General features: G+C 41.0%; 1 protein-coding gene across 1 annotated transcript in view; it reads right to left on the reverse strand.

The window, feature by feature from the left end:
- Positions 1-20,956, reverse strand: part of LOC139474145 (EF-hand calcium-binding domain-containing protein 6-like) — a 538,680-nt gene that overhangs the window by 408,212 nt on the left and 109,512 nt on the right. The window contains exon 3 of the mRNA XM_071257029.1: positions 1,112-1,272. Within this exon, the coding sequence (XP_071113130.1) occupies positions 1,112-1,272 (161 nt within the window). The remainder of the gene's footprint in view (positions 1-1,111; positions 1,273-20,956) is intronic.

The following is a 20,956-nucleotide window of genomic DNA, read 5'->3' on the forward strand; positions in this document are numbered from 1 at the left end:
ACAGGGACTGTGATGGCCGCTGTTAACACTCAGCATTTCGGGCATTTATGGACGAACGCAAGTCCTTAGTGTGTATGAATCGGATGAACCGAGGACCAAAATCGGAGTGAATCTAGAAGAAAAACACAATCAGTGTATTCAGGCACCATTGGGAATTGTGTTCTCATACACGACTCCCCATTCCGAAGACTGTTGATAACTGATACAAATGAGTTACACACATTAGCAAATATAAACATTTGTCTATTAGTTTCTTATTGTTTAATATAGAGTAGGTGTTCCATCCTTGCGAAAAAATTACACTTTTTAAGAACATGTCCATGTAAAGCTTTGTACTGTTAGTGGACGTAACCACCTACACCTCTCTAAATATAACAAGAGGAACATCCGATATACATGGGGAAGTAACACACGACAGCAATTCTGAAGTGTACATGTAGTGTACCAATATGGCGCCACTTTTGCGGCACTATTACCCACTTTCACGGCGCTATCGCGCTATTATCACGCCACTTTCACAGCACTATCACGAACGTATTGCGAAATAGTTTCGCGATACAAGGGAAGTGACTTTTGAAATGTAGTGTAGGGTTCAATGCAGAGCTAATTTCCTAATTAAGGTTACTATACTTTATGATCAAACATGATTTGATATGATGTTTCTAAAATGAAATTTTCCAACACACATGACCAGCCCACTGATAGAATCAGGCCAATTATATTCCTGGCTCCTGTCCTCCACCGACACAGAGGCACAACACAAAGCAAATAGGTTACCCATTTCAGCTGCCTCTTACAACCAGCAATAAGGTGATGGGGACCTTTTCTACACCTGGTCTAATGTGAAACAGAATTGTGTCTGTACTTCAGATTTATTACATATACCCATTGTTTCATTGTTCATTGTGTTTACACTTTGCTTCATAAAACTTAAAACCTAAAAAACAATAATTACAGGATTTGAATATTATTATATTTCTGTTTATGAATACTATGGGAATACTAATGGGAACCTATTTTTATATCATACCATGTCTTTATCTTAAGCTTGAACCCTAAAAAAACAAACATGTAGACTGTCAGTGATTGTACGTTAGATATGGCCTCTCACCTTTTCAGCATTTTCTCTTTGAGAATCATAGCTTCAAGTGTTGGATCAGTAAGTCTTGTTCCTTCCAAAACTTCAACTTGTCTATCATCCAAATCTGTCCATCGTGGAGTCCGCACCACCGGATATATTTTTAGTGGTTTCATATGCCACTTCTCATGCAGCTAAAACATGAAATTTTAAGTCACATTTAGGCAAGGATCTAAGGAAATTTTATACTGTATATGACATCATATTTTCTTATTTTTCTAACATAAAATTATAAGTCACATTTAGGCAAGTATCTAAGGAAATTTTTTACTGTATATGACATCATATTTGCTTATTTTTCTAACATAAAATTATAAATCACATTTAGGCAAGGATCTAAGGATAATCTTTACTGCATATGACATCAAAGTTGCTTATGTTTTTAACATGAAATTATAAGTCACATTTAGGCAAGGATCTAAGGAAGATTTTTACTGTATATGACATCATATTTAGGGCTCCAAGCCGAAAGGCTGGAAGCCCTATTGTAATCATTCGATTTATTAGGGCTCCAAGCCGAAAGGCTGTAGAGCCCTATTGTAATCGTTCGATTTATTATTATTTATTAGGGCTCCAAGACGAAAGGCTGTAGAGCCCTATTGTAATCGTTCGATTTATTATTATTTATTAGGGCTCCAAGCCGAAAGGCTGTAGAGCCCTATTGTAATCGTTCGATTTATTATTATTTATTATTATTTATTATTATTTATTATTCCGCCGATTTTTGTACCAGCGCTAGCAAAATAACCACTGGCCCGATTTGGTTCAAATTTTGTGTGTGTATGGAGACTGTTGAGTATTAGATGCCGCGAAAAACCCAAGGCCATAGGCCCAAAGGCCAAGGGCAGATAACTGATAAACAAGTATTTTTTGACGATATATTTTGCCCTGCTGCTCCACAACCGTTTGTCCGTTTACTTTCAAACCTTGCATGTACCTGCTGCTTCAGTTCCTTGACACTTTTTGTTCTTTGACTTTGGTCATTGATCACGTGGTTTGGCAGCCATATTGGATTCAAAGTTTTTACAAGGTTTTGGGGGTACCTGTCTTCAAATACTATCTCCTCTGAATCCACTGCATGAAATGATTTCAAACTTTCTGAGAATTGTCTCCTTACATAACACATCAAACTATGTTAGCCGTTTTTAGATAGCTTTGTTAGTGACGGCCCTATTGGATTTTGATTTTGATGATTTTTTTCAACGGAATTTTACTTTATATAAAGATCATATCTTGTAAGGTTCTCCACAGAAACTATTGAAAGTTCACATGAAGTTAGTCGGACATATGAACCTCATCTTTTGTTCTTGGTTGCATGCCAAAAGTAACACCGCTTGGTGGTAATATTGACAAAATACCAAATACATCGCTCAGAAAACCTAGGGTTATTTCCCTTTGACCGTCAAGTGTCTTTTGCAGTATGTATACTGCCCTTGAAGATGAGTGTTAGAATTGGTCTTCAGCAACCCATGCTTGTCTTAAGAGGCGATTATCGGGATTCGAACATTGTCTGGGCGGTAAATGGGTTTAGAACACTCTGGTTAGATCGTATCGGTGATGCCCTGCAAACGTTGACTTTCTTTCGACGGAGTTGGTACAAGCAAACCCTTTGAGGATTCGAACATGACTCCAGGTCGTGAACTGGGTCAAGAACTCACTGGGACCCATGTGGTGATGTCTCGCAAGCGGTTCCTGACGTTTGCCAGCGTTGGGACAAACAAACCATATGCGGATTCGAACATGGACGGCATCTGAAATGGGTTAAGAACATCCCGGGACGTTGTGGGACATGTTTCGTAGCGGCGATGTCTCGCAAGCGTTTCCTTACCTTTGACGGCGTCGGTACAACCAAACCATTTTGGGATTCGAACATGGACGCGGTTGGAAACAGGTTCAGCACTTAATCTAAGCAATGCGTCAGAAACCAGGGGTCCTGACAAACTCAGAACGCTAATCTGATTGACTGACGCTTAAATGACAAAGAAGTGACAGCCTGTTGAAGAGTCACCTAGCCGAATGGCTGAAGAGCCCTAGTGTTATCGTTCGATTTAACATTATTATTATTCCGCCGATTTTTGTACCAGAGCTAGCAGCATAACCAAGGGCTCGATTATGTTCAAATTGTGTATGTGTATGAAGATAGTTGAGTACTAGATTCCCCCAAAATCCCAAGGCCGTAGCCCCAATGGCCAAGGGCAGATAACCAAAAAACAAGTATTTTTTGAAGATGTAGTTTGCACTATTGCTCCGCAACCGCTTGTCCGATGAATTTCAAACCTTGCATGTATCTGCTGCTTCAGTTCCTGGACATTTTTTGTTCTTTGACTTTGGTCATTGGTCACGTGGTTTGGCAGCCATATTGAATTCAAGGTTTTCACAGGGTTTGGGGGGTACCTGTCTTCAAATCCTATCTCCTCTGAATCCACTGCATGAAATGTATCCAAACTTTCTGAGAATTGTCTCCATACATATGACATTTAACTCTGTTAGCCGATTTTGGATATCTTTTTTAGTTGCTGCCATATTGGATTCTAGGTTTTCACAGGGCTTTTTGGGTACCTGTCTTCAAATCCTATCTCCTCTGAACCCACTGCATGAAATGATTTCAAACTTTCTGAGAATTGTCTCCATACATAACACATCAAACTCTGTTAGCCGTTTTTGGATATCTTTCTTAGTAACGACCCTATTGGATTTTGATTTTGATCATTTTTTTCACAGAAACTTTACTTTGAAGATCATATCTTGTAAGGTTCTCCACAGAAACTATTGAAAGTTTTCATGAAGTTAGTGTGCCATATGCATCTTATTGTTTGTTCTTGGTTGCATGCTAAAAGTAACACCTTTGGTGGTAATATTTGATTAATATTTGGGACACCCCTGGAACACGCCAATTTCGTTGTGGCGATTTCCGGTGACTATTTTGTTACGGAATTGGTACAAGCAAACCCTTAATGGATTCGAACATGTCCGAGGTCGGAAATGGGGTAAGAACAGACTTGGACACCCCTGCACACGACAATTTTGTAGCGGTGATACCCTACAAGTGGTGCCTACATTTGAGGGATTTGGTACAAGGAAACCCTTTGAGGATTCGAACATGGACGTTTGTGCACAGTATAGCTTGGAGCCCGCCATTGCTGCTTTGCAGCTATATTTATTATTATTATTATTATTATTATTATTATTATCATTATTATTCCGGCGTTTTTTGTTCCAATCATAACTCAAGAACTACAACTCAGAATCTCTTCAAAATTGGCACCAAGATTCCCAATGTCCTGAAGCAGATACCACAAAAATCCCAAGGCTGTAGGCCCAAAGACCAAGGGCAGATAACCAAAAAACAAGATTTTTTTTAACATTTATGTTGGCCTATTGCTCCCAAACCGCTTGTCCGATTACTTTCAAAATTGGCATGTGTCTGCTGCTTTAGGTGCCTGTCATTTTTTGTTCTTTGACTTTGGCCATTGGTCACGTGGTTTGGCAGCCATATTGGATTCAAGGTTTTCCCAGTGTTTTGGGGGTACATGTCTTCAAAAGCATGGAACTCTGAATCCGCTTAATCAAATGCTTCCAAACCTTCTGAGAATTGTCTCCATACACAACAAATCAATATTTTAATAGCTGTCATTGGCCATCTTTGATAGTTGCGGCCAAATTTGATTTTGATTTTCATCACCGAAATTTTACTTTAAAGATCATATCTTGTAAGGTTCTTTAAAGAAACTATTGAAAGTTTGCATGAAGTTAGTTTCACATATGTACTTCATTTTGTGCTCTTGGTTGCATGATTAAAGTAACACTGCTTGGTGGTAATATGTGATTATTTATTTCAAAAATACTAAGAATGAAGCCTCGTAAAATCTAGGTAGGATTATTTCCCTTTGACTGTAGACTACTCTTGAAGATGAGGGTTAGAATTGGTCTTCAACAGCCCATGCTTGTCTTGATAGGCGATTATCAGGATTGGGTGGTCAGGCTCCCTGACTTGCTAATTTATTTCCCAATTGCCAAATGCTTACTTTTGACGGCTGGTCCACCCGTGCCCCCCGACACCCCCAGAACAGGCCAATTTCTTGCGGCCATGTCCAACCTGCCTGCAGTTACTATGTTTTACGACATTGGTACAAACAAACCATTTGAGGATTCGAACATGGTCTAGGTCTGAAATGGATTTAGAACACTCTGATTCACTCTGGCACGCTCAATTTCGGAGCGGTGACGTCCTGCAAACGGTGACTATCTTTTGACTGAGTTGGTACAAGCAAACCCTTTGAGGATTCGAACATGAGGATTCGAGGTCGGAAATGGGTTAAGAACTCACTGGGAAAAATGTTGTGATGTCTCGCAAGCGGTTCCTTACGTTTGACGGCGTTGGTACAAGCAAACCATATGCGGATTCGAACATGGACAGCGTCTGAAATGGGTGTAGAACACCCTGGACACGTGTGGTGATGTCTCACAAGCGGTTTACTACATTTGATGGCGTTGGTACAAGCAAACCATATGCGGATTCGAACATGGTCGAAGTCAAACATGGGTTAAGAACACACTGGGACACATGTGGCGATGTCTTGAAAGTGGTTCCTTACATTTGATGGCGGTTGTACAAACAAACCATTTGAGGATTCGAACATGGTCGAAGTTGGAAATTGGTTAAAACATCCTGGGACACCCAGGTCAATTTAGTAGTGGTGATGTCTCACAAGAGGTTCTTTACATTTGATGGCGTTGGTACAAGCAAACCATTCGGGGATTCGAACATGGTCGAAGTCAAACATCGGTTAAGAACACACTGGGACACGTGTGGTGATGTCTCACAAGCGGTTCATCACATTTGATGGCTTTGGTACAAACAAACCATATGCGGATTCGAACATGGTCGAAGTCAAACATGGGTTAAGAACACACTGGGACACATGTGGCGATGTCTCACAAGCGGTTCATTACATTTGATGGCGTTTGTACTAACAAACCATTTCAGGATTCGAACATGGTCGAAGTTGGAAATTGGTTAAAACATCCTGGGACACCCAGGTCAATTTAGTAGTGGTGATGTCTCACAAGAGGTTCTTTACATTTGACGGCGTTGGTACAGGTAAACCCTTTGAGGATTCGAATATATGAACGAGGTGGGAAACAGATTTAGCACTTTATCTCAGCAATGCGACAGGAACCCGGGGCCCGGACGAACGCAGAACGCTAATCCGTTTGACTGGAGCCCAACTGACAAAGTAGTTACGGCCTGTTAAAGAGTCACCAACCCGAAAGGCTGAAGAGTCCCAGTGTTAGCGTTTGATTTAATATTATTATTATTCCGCCGATTTTTGTACCAGAGCTAGAAAAATAACCACTGGCTCGATTTTGTTCACATTTTGTGTGTGTATGTGGACCGTTGGGTACTAGTGCCCGCCAAAAACCCAAGGCCGTAGGCCCAAAAGCCAAGGGCAGATAACTAAAAGAACAGAATATTTTGAAGATGTATTTCGCCCTATTGCTCCACAACCGCTTATCCGATTACTTTGAAACCTTGCATGTAATTGATGCTTGAGCTGCTTGACATTTTTTGTTCTTTGACTTTGGTCATTGGTCTCGTGGTTTGGCAGCCATTATGGATTCAAGGTTTCCACAGTGTTTTTTGGGTACCTGTCTTTAAACGCAAACAACTCCGAGTCCACTGCATGAAATGCTTTCAAACTTTTTGATAATTGTCTCCATACATAACACATCAAACTTTAGTAGCCGATTTTGGAATTCTTTTTTAGTTACGGCCGTATTGAATTTTGATTTTGATCATTTTTTTTCATCGAAATTTTACTATAAATATCACATCTTGTAAGGTTCTCCACAGAAACTATTGATTGTTTTACATGAAGTAAGTGTGCTATATGTACCTCATTTTTTGTTCTTTGACTTTGGTCATTGGTCACATGGTTTGGCAGCCATTTTGGATTCAAGGTTTCCGCAGTGTTTATTGGGTACCTGTCTTTAAACGCAAACAACTCCGAGTCCACAGCATGAAATGCTTTCAAACTTTTTGATAATTGTCTCCATACATAACACATCAAACGTTAATAGCCGATTTTGGAATTCTTTTTTAGTTACGGAAATATTGAATTTTGATTTTGATCATTTTTTTCAACGAAATTTTGTAAGGTTCTCCACAGAAACTATTGCAAGTTTACATGAAGTTAGTTTGCAATATGCATCTCATTTATTGTTATTGGTTGTATGCTAAAAGTAACACCGCTTGGTGGTAATATTTGATTTATATTTGGGACACCCCTGGAACACGCCAATTTCGTAGCGGCGATTTCCGGTGACTATCTTATGACAGAGTTGGAACAAGCCAACCTTTTATGGATTCGAACATGTTCGAGGTCGGAAATGGTTTTAGAACAGACCTGGACACCCTGGCACACGCCATTTTCCTTGCAACAATACCCTACAAGTGGTGCCTACATTTGACGGATTTGGTTCAAGGAAACCGTTTGAGGATTAGAACAGGGACGTTTGGGCACAGTGTTACTTGGAGCCCGCCATTGCTGCTTGCAGCTTTAATTATTATTATTATTATTATTATTTATTATTCCGCCGTTTTTTGTTCCAGAGATAGCAGTTTAACCACAGGGTCGATTTTGTTCAAATTTTGTGTGTGTGTGCAAGTTGTTAGGTACCAGATACCACAAAAAACCCAAGGCTGTAGGCCCAATGGCCAAGGGCAGATAACTGATAAACAAGTATTTTTTGAAGATATATTTCGCCTTATTGCTCCGCAACCGCTCGTCCGATTACTTTCATACTTTACACATGTCTGCTGCTTCGGGTGCTTAACATTTTCTGTTCTTTGATCTTGGTCATTGGTCACGTGCTTTGGCAGCCATATTGGATTCAAAGTTTTTACAGGGTTTTGGGGGTACCTGTCTTCAAATCCTATCTCCTCTGAATCCAATGCATGAAATGCATCCAAACTTTCTGAGTACTGTCTCCATGCATATCACATCAAACTCTGTTAGCCGATTTGGGATATCTTTTTTAGTTGCTGCCATATTGGATTCAAGGTTTTCACAGGGTTTTTTGGGTACCTGTCTTCAAATACTATCTCCTCTGAATCCACTGCATGAAATGCTTTCAAACTTTCTGAGAATTGTCTCCACACATAACACACCAAACTCTGTTAGCCGTTTTTGGATATCTGTCTTAGTGACGGCTCTGTTTGATTTTGATTTTGATGATTTCTTTCACCGATTTTTTCCTTTATATAAAGATCACATCTTGTGAGGTTCTCCACAGAAACTATTGAAAGTTTACATGAAGTTAGTCGGGCACATGTATCTCATCTTTTGTTCTTGGCTGCATGCTAAAAGTAACACCGCTTGGTGGTAATATTGACAAAATACCGAACATATCGCTCAGAAAACCTAGGGTTATTTCCCTTTGACCGTCAAGTGTCTTTTGCAGTATGTATGCTGCCCTTGAAGATCGGGGTTAGAATTGGTCTTCGGCAACCCATGCTTGTCTTAAGAGGCGATTATCGGGATTCGAACATTGTCTGGGTGGTAAATGGGTTTAGAACATTCTGGTTGACTCTGGCACACGCCAATTTCGTAGCGGTGATGTCCTGCAAACGGTGACTATCTTTTGCATGAGTTGGGACAAGCAAACCCTTTCAGGATTCGAACATGAGGATTCGAGGTCGGAAATGGGTTACGAACTCACTAGGACACATGCGGTGATGTCTCGCAAACGGTTCCTTACGTTTGACGGCGTTGGCACAGGCAAACCTTATGCGGATTCGCACATGCGCGTCGTCTGAAATGGGCGTAGAACATCACGGGACGTTCTGGGACACGTTGGTTTTGTAGCGGCGATGTCTCGCAAGCGTTTCCTTGCTTTTGACGGCGTCGGTACAACCAAACCATCTGGGGATTCGAACACGGACGAGGTCGGAAACAGGTTCGGGTTCGGCACTTTATCCGAGCAGTGCGACAGAAAGCCGGGGTGCTGGCGAGCTCAGAAAGCTAATCCGTTTGACCAAAGCTCAATGGACAAAGGAGCTACGCTCATTCTTCTCCCGGACTATTTGACCCCCTGTCACAAAGTCCCTGTCACAAAGTCCCTGTCACAAAGTCCCTGTCACAAAGTGCCTGCCACCCGGCCTGTCGGCCTGTCACCCTGCCTGCCACCCTACCACCCTGCCTGTCACCCTGCCACAAGCTGCCGTTCAGCAGACCTCTGAATAGCAGACCTTTGGACACTTGTAACTCGGAAACTACTGGTCCGATTTCGACCAAATTTCGTGTGTAGATTGGGATTGTCCAGTTTATTATTGTCATCCTGTTGTCCTGTTGATATCTTTCGATTTATTAGGGCTCCAAGCCGAAAGGCTGTAGAGCCCTATTGTAATCGTTCGATTTATTATTAGGGCTCCAAGCCGAAAGGCTGTAGAGCCCTATTGAAATCGTTCGATTTATTATTATTATTATTATTATTATTATTATTTATTATTTATTATTCCGCCGATTTTTGTACCAGACCTAGCAAAATAACCACTTTCTCGATTCTGTTCAAATTTTGTGTGTGTATGTAGACCGTTGGGTACTAGTGCCCGCCAAAACCCCAAGGCCGTAGGCCCAAAGGCCAAGGGCAGATAACCAAAAAAACAGATTTTTTTTAAAGATGTATTTCGACCTATTGCTCGGCAACCGCTTATCCGATTACTTTGAAACCTTGCATGTATCTGCTGCTTGAGCTGCTTGACATTTTTTGTTCTTTGGCTTTTGTCATTGGTCACGTGGTTTGGCAGCCATATTGGATTCAAGGTTTTTACAGTGTCTTTTGGGTACCTGTTTTCAAATGCAAACAACTTTGAGTCCACTGCATGAAATGCTTTCAAACTTTCTGATAATTGTCTCCATACATAACACATCAAACGTTATTAGCCGATTTTGGATATCTTTTTTAGTTGCGGCCATATTGGATTTTGATTTTGATCATTTTTTTCACCGAAATGTTACTTTTAAGATCATAGCTTCTAAAGTTCTAAACAGAAACTATTGAACGTTTGCATAAAGTTTTAATACTATATGTACCTAATTTTATTTCTGGGTTGCATACTGAAAGCTCCACCGCTTGGTGGTAGTATTTGATTTTAGTAAAAAATTAAACTTGAGTACAAATACTGAAGGAAGCGCCTCATAAATCTACCATAAACCTCCATTCACTGGCTTTGCAGATACCCAAGCGTTCTCCACAGTCTTTTTAGTATTATGTGTACTACCCTTGATGATCAGGGTTAGAATTGGCCTTTTTCAACCGATGCTTGTCTCAAGAGGCAACTACAGTAAGCTTGTCACATGAGGCGACTGATCGGATCGGGTGGTCAGACTCGCTGACTTGGTTCTTCATTTCTCAATTGCCAATTGCTATGGTACCTTACTTTTGACGGCGTTATTAAAAGCAAACCATTTGTGGATTAGAATATGGTCGAGGTCGGAAATGGGTTAAGTACAATCTGGGAAACTGTGGCACACGCCAATTTGGTAGCGGCAGTGTCCTGAAAACGGTGACAATCTTTTGACGGGAGTTGGTACAAGCAAACCATATGCAGAATCGAACATGGTCGAAGTAAAACATGGGTTAAGAACACACTGGGACACATGTGGTGATGTCTCACAAGCGGTTTATTACATTTGACGGCGTTGGTGCAACCAAACCATATGCGGATTCGAACATGGTCGAAGTCAAACATGGGTCAAGAACACACTGGGACACATGTGGTGATGTCTCACAAGCGGTTCCTTACATTTGATGGCGTTGGTACAAACAAACCATATGCGGATTCGAACATGGTCGAAGTCAAACTTGGGTTAAGAACACACTGGGACAAATGTGGTGATGTCTCGCAAGCGGTTCCTTACATTTGATGGCGTTGGTACAAATAAACCATTTGAGGATTCGAACATGGTCGAAGTTGGAAATTGGTAAAAATCATCCTGGGACACCCAGGCACATGTCAATTTAGTAGTGGTGATGTCTCACAAGAGGTTCTTTACATTTGACGGCGTTGGTACAGGTAAACCCTTTGAGGATTCGAATATATGAAAGAGGTGGGAAACAGGTTTAGCACTTTATCTCAGCAATGCGACAGGACCCCAGGACCCGGACGAACGCAGAACGCTAATCCGTTTGACTGGAGCCCAACTGACAAAGAAGTTACAGCCTGTTAAAGAGTCACCAAGCCGAAAGGCTGAAGAGTCCCAGTGTTAGCGTTTGATTTAATATTATTATTATTCCGCTGATTTTTGTACCAGAGCTAGAAAAATAACCACTGGCTCGATTTTGTTCAAATTTCGTGTGTGTATGAGGACCGATGGGTACTAGTGCCCGCCAAAAACCGAAGGCCGTAGGCGGAAAGGCCAAGGGCAGATAACTAAAAGAACAGAATATTTTGAAGATGTATTTCGCCCTATTGCTCAGCAACCGCTTATCTTATTACTTTGAAGCCTAGCATGTATCTGCTGCTTGAGCTGCTTGACATTTTATGTTCTTTGACTTTGGTCATTGGTCACGTGGTTTGGCAGCCATATTGGATTCAAGGTTTTCATAGTGTTTTGGGGTACCTGTCTTCAAATGCAAACAACTTTGAATCCACTGCATGAAATGCTTTCAAACTTTCTGATAGTTGTCTCCATACACAACACATCAAACGTTATTAGCCGATTTTGGATATCTTTTTTAGTTGCGGCCATATTGAATTTTGATTTTGGTCATTTTTTTCAACGAAATTTTGCTTTAAAGATCATATCTTGTAAGGTTCTCCACAGAAACTATTGCAAGTTTACATGAAGTTAGTGTGCCATATGCATCTCATTTATTGTTATTGGTTGTATGCTAAAAGTAACACCGCTTGGTGGTAATATTTGATTTATATTTGGGACACCCCTGGAACACGCCAATTTCGTAGCGGCGATTTCCGGTGACTATCTTTTGACAGAGTTGGCACAAGCCAACCTTTTATGGATTCGAACATGTTCGAGGTCGGAAATGGTTTTAGAACAGACCTGGACACCCTGGCACACGCCATTTTCCTTGCGACGATACCCTGCAAGTGGTGCCTACATTTGACGGATTTGGTTCAAGGAAACCCTTTGAGGATTCGAACATGGACGTTTGGGCACAGTGTTTCTTGGAGCCCGCCACTGCTGCTTGCAGCTTTAATTATTTATTATTATTATTAGGGCTCCAAGCCGAAAGGCTGTAGAGCCCTATTGTAATTGTTCGATTTATTATTATTATTATTATTTATTATTATTATTTATTATTCCGCCGATTTTTGTACCACACCTAGCAAAATAACCACGGGGTCGATTATGTTCTAATTTTGTGTGTGTATGTGGACCGTTTGGTACTAGTGCCCGCCAAAAACCCAAGGCCGTAGGCCCTAAGGCCAAGGGCAGATAACTTAAAGAACAGAATTTTTTGAAGATGTATTTCGCCCTATTGCTCCGCAATGGCTTATCCGATTACTTTGAAACCTTGCATGTATCTGCTACTTGAGCTGCTTGACATCTTTTGTTCTTTGACTTTGGTCATTGGTCACGTGATTTGGCAACCATATTGGATTCAAGGTTTTTACAGTGTCTTTTGGGTACCTGTTTTCAAATGCAAACAACTTTGAGTCCACTGCATGAAATGCTTTCAAACTTTCTGAGAATGGTCTCCATACATAACACATCAAACTTTAATAGCCGATTTTGGATATCTTTTTTAGTTGCGGCCATATTGGATTTTAATTTTGATAATTTTTTTCACCCAAATTTTGCTTTAAAGATCATATCTTATAAGGTTCTTAACAGAAACTATTGCAAGTTTGCATGAAGTTTAGATACTATATGTACCTAATTTTTTTCTGGGTTGCATACTGAAAGCACCACCTCTTGGTGGTATTATTTGATTTTAGTAAAATGTGAGACTTGAGTACAAATACTGAAGGAAGCGCCTCATAAATCTACCATAAACCCCCATTCACTGGCTTTGCAGATACGCAAATGTTCTCCACAGTCTTCTTCAGTATTATGTGTACTAACCTTGACGATCAGGGTTAGAATTGGCCTTTTTTTGCAACCGATGCTTGTCTCAAGAGGCAACTATGCTTGTCACAGGAGGCGACTAATCGGATCGGGTGGTCAGACTCGCTGACTTGGTTCTTCATTTTTCAATTGCCAATTGCTATGGTACCTTATTTTTGACAGCGTTGTTAAAAGCAAACCATTTGCGGATTAGAATATGGAGGTCGGAAATGGGTTAAGCACACTCTAGGAAACTGTGGCACGCGCCAATTTGGTAGCGGCAATGTCCTGAAAACGGTGACTATCTTTTGACGGAGTTGGTACAAGCAAACCATATGCGGATTCGAACATGGTAGTAGTCAAACATGGGTTAAGAACACACAGGGACACATGTGGTGATGTCTCGCAAGCGGTTCCTTACATTTGATGGCGTTGGTACAAACAAACCATTTGAGGATTTGAACATGGTCGAAGTTGGAAATTGGTTTAAACATCCCGGGACACCCAGGCACATGTCAATTTAGTAGTGGCGATGTCTCACAAGAGGTTCTTTACATTTGACGGCGTTGGTACAGGTTAACCCTTTGAGGATTCGAATATATGAACGAGGTGGGAAACAGGTTTTAGCACTTTATCTCAACAATGCGACAGGAACCCGGGGCCCGGAGGAACGCAGAACGATAATCCATTTGACTTGAGCCCAACTGACAAAGAAGTTACAGCCTGTTAAAGAGTCACCAACCCGAAAGGCTGAAGAGTCCCAGTGTTAGCGTTTGATTTAATATTATTATTATTCCGCCGATTTGTGTACCAAAGCTAGAAAAATAACCACTGGCTCGATTATGTTCACATTTTGTGTGTGTATGTGGTCCGGTGGGTACTGGTGCCCGCCAAAATCCCAAGGCCGTAGGCCCTAAGGCCAAGGGCAGATAACTAAAAAAACAGAATATTTTGGAGATGTATTTCGCCCTATTGCTCCGTAATGGCTTATCCGATTACGTTGAAACCTAGCATGTATCTGCTGCTTGAGCTGCTTGACATTTTGTGTTCTTTGACTTTGGTCATTGGTCACATGGTTTGGCAGCCATATTGGATTCAAGGTTTTCACAGTGTTTTTAGGGTACCTGTCTTCAAATGCAAACAACTTTGAGTCCACTGCATGAAATGCTTTCAAACTTTCTGATAATTGTCTCCATACATAACGCATCAAACTTTAATAGCCGATTTTGGATATCTTTTTTAGTTACGGTCGTATTGAATTTTGATTTTGATCATATTTTTCAACGAAATTTTGCTTTAAAGATCATATCTTGTAAGGTTCTCCACAGAAACTATTGCAAGTTTACATGAAGTTAGTGTGCCATATGCATCTCATTTATTGTTATTGGTTGTATGCTAAAAGTAACACCGCTTGGTGGTAATATTTGATCAATACTTGGGACACCCCGGAACACGCCAATTTTGTAGCGGCGAGTTCCGGTGACATCTTTTGACAGAGTTGGTACAAGCAAACCCTTTATGGATTCGAACATGTTCGAGGTCGGGAATGGTTTTAGAACAGACCTGGACACCCTGGCACACGCCATTTTCCTTGCGACGATACCCTGCATGTGGTGCCTACATTTGACGGATTTGGTTCAAGGAAACCCTTTGAGGATTCGAACATGGAAGTTTGGGCACAGTGTTACTTGGAGCCCGCCATTGCTGCTTGCAGCTTTAATTAGGGCTCCAAGCCGAAAGGCTGTAGAGCCCTATTGTAATCGTTCGATTTATTATTATTTATTAGGGCTCCAAGCCTGAAAGGCTGTAGAGCCCTATTGTAATCGTTGTGTTTATTATTATTATTTTTCCGCCGTTTTTTGTACCAGACCTGCAAAGACAACCAGTAGCCAGAATGGCTTCAAAATCGACAGCAACATCGGCATCAACGTGACGCAGCGGCCATAAAAAATCCAAGGCCATAGGCCCAATGGCTAAGGGCAGATAACTCATCAAAGTTTCAACTTCAGTTTCAAAATGTCAGACTAGTCACGCTTTAGAATTTAAATATGCAGTTCGATAATGAAATGCTTTCACAAAATTCCACGTTTTACATACAGCAAACTGTGATCTGACAGTGAAAATGTCATTTTATGGGGAAAACAATCAGATTTTACGACACTTCAAACTTGTTCAGAGACTGAAAGAAGCGTCCTTGCTCTTGACGCTATATTCGGTAAATCTGTGGTATATGTTTGTGGATTTCATAAACAAGTACGTGGGCTTTGTGTATAAATTTCAGCGAACTGCTATTGTGTTCATCCGCTGTGGAGTGCCGAGATCAGTTGTCAGTGTACATTCTGCTGGTGAACAACGCAAGAAGAAACGGACTATTGAAATCTATTTTTGAAGCAGTGAAGAAGCTGCAGTAATATATCGGAATAAGCCCCGTTCACAGCATTTCAATCTACTTAGAACACTGATAACGTCTTCGCAACGGACTTCTCCAATAGGCATACTTATTTCTTGAAGTAGTACCGACACGGTGATGTTTGAGATGTAATGTTGTGCCCTGTTTCCTGGTGAACTGCAACTGTGTTCTATGGCTATGGTTTTTGGATTACAGCTTAGCTACTACTGGTCCGATTTCGACCAAATTTCGTGCGTGTTGCTTGCACATACAACATACATACTTGATAACAACATACTTGAACCTATTGTACCTCAGCAGATCATCCAATAACTGTCAGACTAGGCACTTTTTAGTATTTACTCATCCGAATCATACATTCACCAAACTGTGATCTTACATGTTTTGAAAATGTTTTTTTCGGGAGAAGGGGGACAAAGCGATTTTATGACGTTTCCAACTGGTTGATTAAAGACACTGAAAGAAGCAGCTGTAAAAATTTCAAACAAACCCTGTTCTGTGATTCTGTGTCCTATTCCCTGGTGAACTGCAACTGTGTTATTCCTATGGTTTACCGATTTCACTAGCGGCAGAGAGACATACTTACTTATCTATAGAAAGCATGTGCGTACAACATGTCAACATGCTGATTTGGCCATGTCCGAAGGTGGTATTCTCGGCAGTGATGCAGGGTCGTGCATCGATGGTATAGCCCAATGGACAAATAAACTTCGAACATAATGTGTATAACCACCCAAACCCTGCTTCAGCCGGCACTGACAAGGTGTATTTCGTGGCAAGGGCCAGCCAGCCACTGTAACACTATAGCCAGACTGCAGTAACGCTATATCGCGGTGATTGCCCTATTTGTACCAGTCAATGCACTCAGTAAACTGCATTGTTCCCCAGGTCTTTTGTTTGCGTTTGACCCCATCGCCTTTCTCGGTTAATACAAACTGTGAACACATGATCCATAACCACCTAAATACTAATTGCTTCAATGGGCACTCAGGATAGATGATATGTATAAGAGTGTACAGTAGTGCTTATATCATTCCCGATACCAGAAGTGACTTATGAGTCAACTGGGATAATTGTCTTAAAAGTAATGACCTTGAGCCATTAAAAACTCATTTTCATTGGTTAAGTTCTCTGTATAACCAAAGTGAGATATTGTGAAATGCACTACCATGAATGTAAACAAGCATCAGCACTTATATTTGATATCGCTTGGAGCCCGCATCGTTGCTTGCAACTATATTTATTAGGGCTCCAAGCCGAAAGGCTGTAGAGCCCTATTGTAATCGTTCGATTTATTATTATTTATTATTAGGGCTCCAAGCCGAAAGGCTGTAGAGCCCTATTGTAATCGTTCGATTTATTATTATTTATTATTATTATTATTTATTATTCCGCCGTTTTTTGTTCCAGAGATAGCAGTTTAACCACTGGCTCGATTTTGTTCAAATTTTGTGTGTGTGTGCAAGTTGTTAGGTACCAGATACCACAAAAAACCCAAGGCCGTAGGCCCTATGGCCAAGGGCAGATAACTGAAAAACAAGTATTTTTTGAAGATATATTTCGCCTTATTGCTCCGCAACCGCTCGTCCGATTACTTTCAAACTTTACACATGTCTGCTGCTTCGGGTGCTTAACATTTTCTGTTCTTTGATCTTGGTCATTGGTCACGTGCTTTGGCAGCCATATTGGATTCAAAGTTTTTACAGGGTTTTGGGGGTACCCGTCTTCAAATCCTATCTCCTCTGAATCCAATGCATGAAATGCATCCAAACTTTCTGAGTACTGTCTCCATGCATATCACATCAAACTCTGTTAGCCGATTTGGGATATCTTTTTTAGTTGCTGCCATATTGGATTCAAGGTTTTCACAGGGTTTTTTGGGTACCTGTCTTCAAATACTATCTCCTCTGAATCCACTGCATGAAATGCTTTCAAACTTTCTGAGAATTGTCTCCACACACAACACACCAAACTCTGTTAGCCGTTTTTGGATATCTGTCTTAGTGACGGCTCTATTTGATTTTGATTTTGATGATTTCTTTCACCGATTTTTTCCTTTATATAAAGATCACATCTTGTGAGGTTCTCCACAGAAACTATTGAAAGTTTACATGAAGTTAGTCGGGCACATGTATCTCATCTTTTGTTCTTGGCTGCATGCTAAAAGTAACACCGCTTGGTGGTAATATTGACAAAATTCCGAATATATCGCTCAGAAAACCTAGGGTTATTTCCCTTTGACCGTCAAGTGTCTTTTGCAGTATGTATGCTGCCCTTGAAGATCGGGGTTAGGATTGGTCTTCGGCAACCCATGCTTGTCTTAAGAGGCGATTATCGGGATTCGAACATTGTCTGGGTGGTAAATGGGTTTAGAACACACTGGTTGACTCTGGCACACGCCAATTTCGTAGTGGTGATGTCCTGCAAACGGTGACTATCATTTGCATGAGTTGGTACAGGCAAACCATATGCGGATTCGAACATGGTCAATGTCAAACATGGGTTAAGAACACACTGGGACACATGTGGGGATGTCTGACAAGCGGTTCATTACATTTGACGGCGTTGGTACAGGCAAACCATTTGAGTATTCGAACATGGTCGAAGTCAAACATGGGTTAAGAACACACATGGACACATGCGGGGATGTCTGACAAGCGGTTCAATACATTTGACAGCGATGGTACAGGCAAACCATTTGAGGATTCGAACATGGTCGAAGTCAAACATGGGTCAAGAACACACTGGGACACATGTGGTGATGTCTCACAAGCGGTTCCTTACATTTGATGGCGTTGGTACAAACAAACCATATGCGGATTCGAACATGGTCGAAGTCAAACATGGGTTAAAACACACTCGGACAAATGTGGTGATGTCTCGCAAGCGGTTCCTTACATTTGATGGCGTTGGTACAAATAAACCATTTGAGGATTCGAACATGGTCGAAGTTGGAAATTGGTAAAATCATCCTGGGACACCCAGGCACATGTCAATTTAGTAGTGGTGATGTCTCACCAGAGGTTCTTTACATTTGACGTGGTTGGTACAGGTAAACCCTTTGAGGATTCGAATATATGAAAGAGGTGGGAAACAGGTTTAGCACTTTATCTCAGCAAATTCGACAGGAACCCAGGACCCGACGAACGCAGAACGCTAATCCGTTTGACTGGAGCCCAACTGACAAAGAAGTTACAGCCTGTTAAAGAGTCACCAAGCCGAAAGGCTGAAGAGTCCCTGTGTTAGCGTTTGATTTAATATTATTATTATTCTGCCGATTTTTGTACCAGAGCTAGAAAAATGACCACTGGCTCGATTTTGTTCAAATTTTGTGTGTGTATGAGGACCGATGGGTACTAGTGCCCGCCAAAAACCGAAGGCCGTAGGCGGAAAGGCCAAGGGCAGATAACTAAAAGAACAGAATATTTTGAAGATGTATTTCGCCCTATTGCTCCACAACCGCTTATCTTAGTACTTTGAAGCCTAGCATGTATCTGCTGCTTGAGCTGCTTGACATTTTATGTTCTTTGACTTTGGTCATTGGTCACGTGGTTTGGCAGCCATATTGGATTCAAGGTTTTCACAGTGTTTTTAGGGTACCTGTCTTCAAATGCAAACAACTTTGAGTCCACTGAATGAAATGCTTTCAAACTTTCTGATAATTGTCTCCATACACAACACATCAAACGTTAATAGCCGATTTTGGATATCTTTTTTAGTTGCGGCCATATTGGATTTGGATTTTGATCATTTTTTTCACCGACATTTTACTTTAAAGATCATATCTTGTAAGGTTGTTAACAGAAAGTTAGTGTGCCATATGCATCTCATTTTTTGTTCATGGTTGTATGCTAAAAGTAACACTGCTTGGTGGTAATATTTGATTAATATTTGGGACACCCCTGGAACACGCCAATTTCGTAGAGACGATTTCCAGTGACTATCTTTTGACAGAGTTGGTACAAGCAAACCCTTTATGGATTCGAACATGTTCCAGGTCGTAAATGGGTTTAGAACAGACCTGTACACCCTGGCACACACCGATTTTGTAGCGGCGATGCCCTGCAAGTGATGCCTACATTTGACGGATTTGGTTCAAGGAAACCCTTTGAGGATTCGAACAAGGATGTTTGTGCACAGTGTTACTTGGAGCCCGCCATTGCTGCTTGCAGCTTTAATTATTATTATTATTATTTATTATTCCGCCGTTTTTTGTTCCAGAGATAGCAGTTTAACCACTGGCTCGATTTTGTTCAAATTTTGTGCGTGTGTGCAAGTTGTTAGGTACCAGATACCACAAAAAACCCAAGGCCGTAGGCCCAATGGCCAAGGGCAGATAACTGAAAAACAAGTTTTTTTTTAAGATATATTTCGCCTTATTGCTCCGCAACCGCTCGTCCGATTACTTTCAAACTTTATACATGTCTGCTGCTTCGGGTGCTTAACATTTTCTGTTCTTTGATCTTGGTCATTGGTCATGTGCTTTGGCAGCCATATTGGATTCAAAGTTTTTACAGGGTTTTGGGGGTACCTGTCTTCAAATCCTATCTCCTCTGAATCCAATGCATGAAATGCATCCAAACTTTCTGAGTACTGTCTCCATGCATATCACATCAAACTCTGTTAGCCGATTTGGGATATCTTTTTTAGTTGCTGCCATATTGGATTCAAGGTTTTCACAGGGTTTTTTGGGTACCTGTCTTCAAATACTATCTCCTCTGAATCCACTGCATGAAGTGCTTTCAAACTTTCTGAGAATTGTCTCCACACATAACACACCAAACTCTCTTAGCCGTTTTTGGATATCTGTCTTAGTGACGGCTCTGTTTGATTTTGATTTTGATGATTTCTTTCACCGATTTTTTCCTTTATATATATAAAGATCACATCTTGTAAGGTTCTCCACAGAAACTATTGAAAGTTTACATGAAGTTAGTCGGGCACATGTATCTCATCTTTTGTTCTTGGCTGCATGCTAAAAGTAACACCGCTTGGTGGTAATATTGACAAAATACCGAACATATCGCTCAGAAAACCTAGGGTTATTTCCCTTTGACCGTCAAGTGTCTTTTGCAGTATGTATGCTGCCCTTGAAGATCGGGGTTAGAATTGGTCTTCGGCAACCCACGCTTGTCTTAAGAGGCGATTATCGGGATTCGAACATTGTCTGGGTGGTAAATGGGTTTAGAACATTCTGGTTGACTCTGGCACACGCCAATTTCGTAGCGGTGATGTCCTGCAAACGGTGACTATCTTTTGCATGAGTTGGGACAAGCAAACCCTTTCAGGATTCGAACATGAGGATTCGAGGTCGGAAATGGGTTACGAACTCAC

This window comes from Haliotis cracherodii, unplaced genomic scaffold (assembly GCF_022045235.1).
Source record: "Haliotis cracherodii isolate W230 unplaced genomic scaffold, xgHalCrac1.p SCAF_3, whole genome shotgun sequence".
NCBI classification, from domain to species: Eukaryota; Metazoa; Mollusca; class Gastropoda; order Lepetellida; family Haliotidae; genus Haliotis; species Haliotis cracherodii.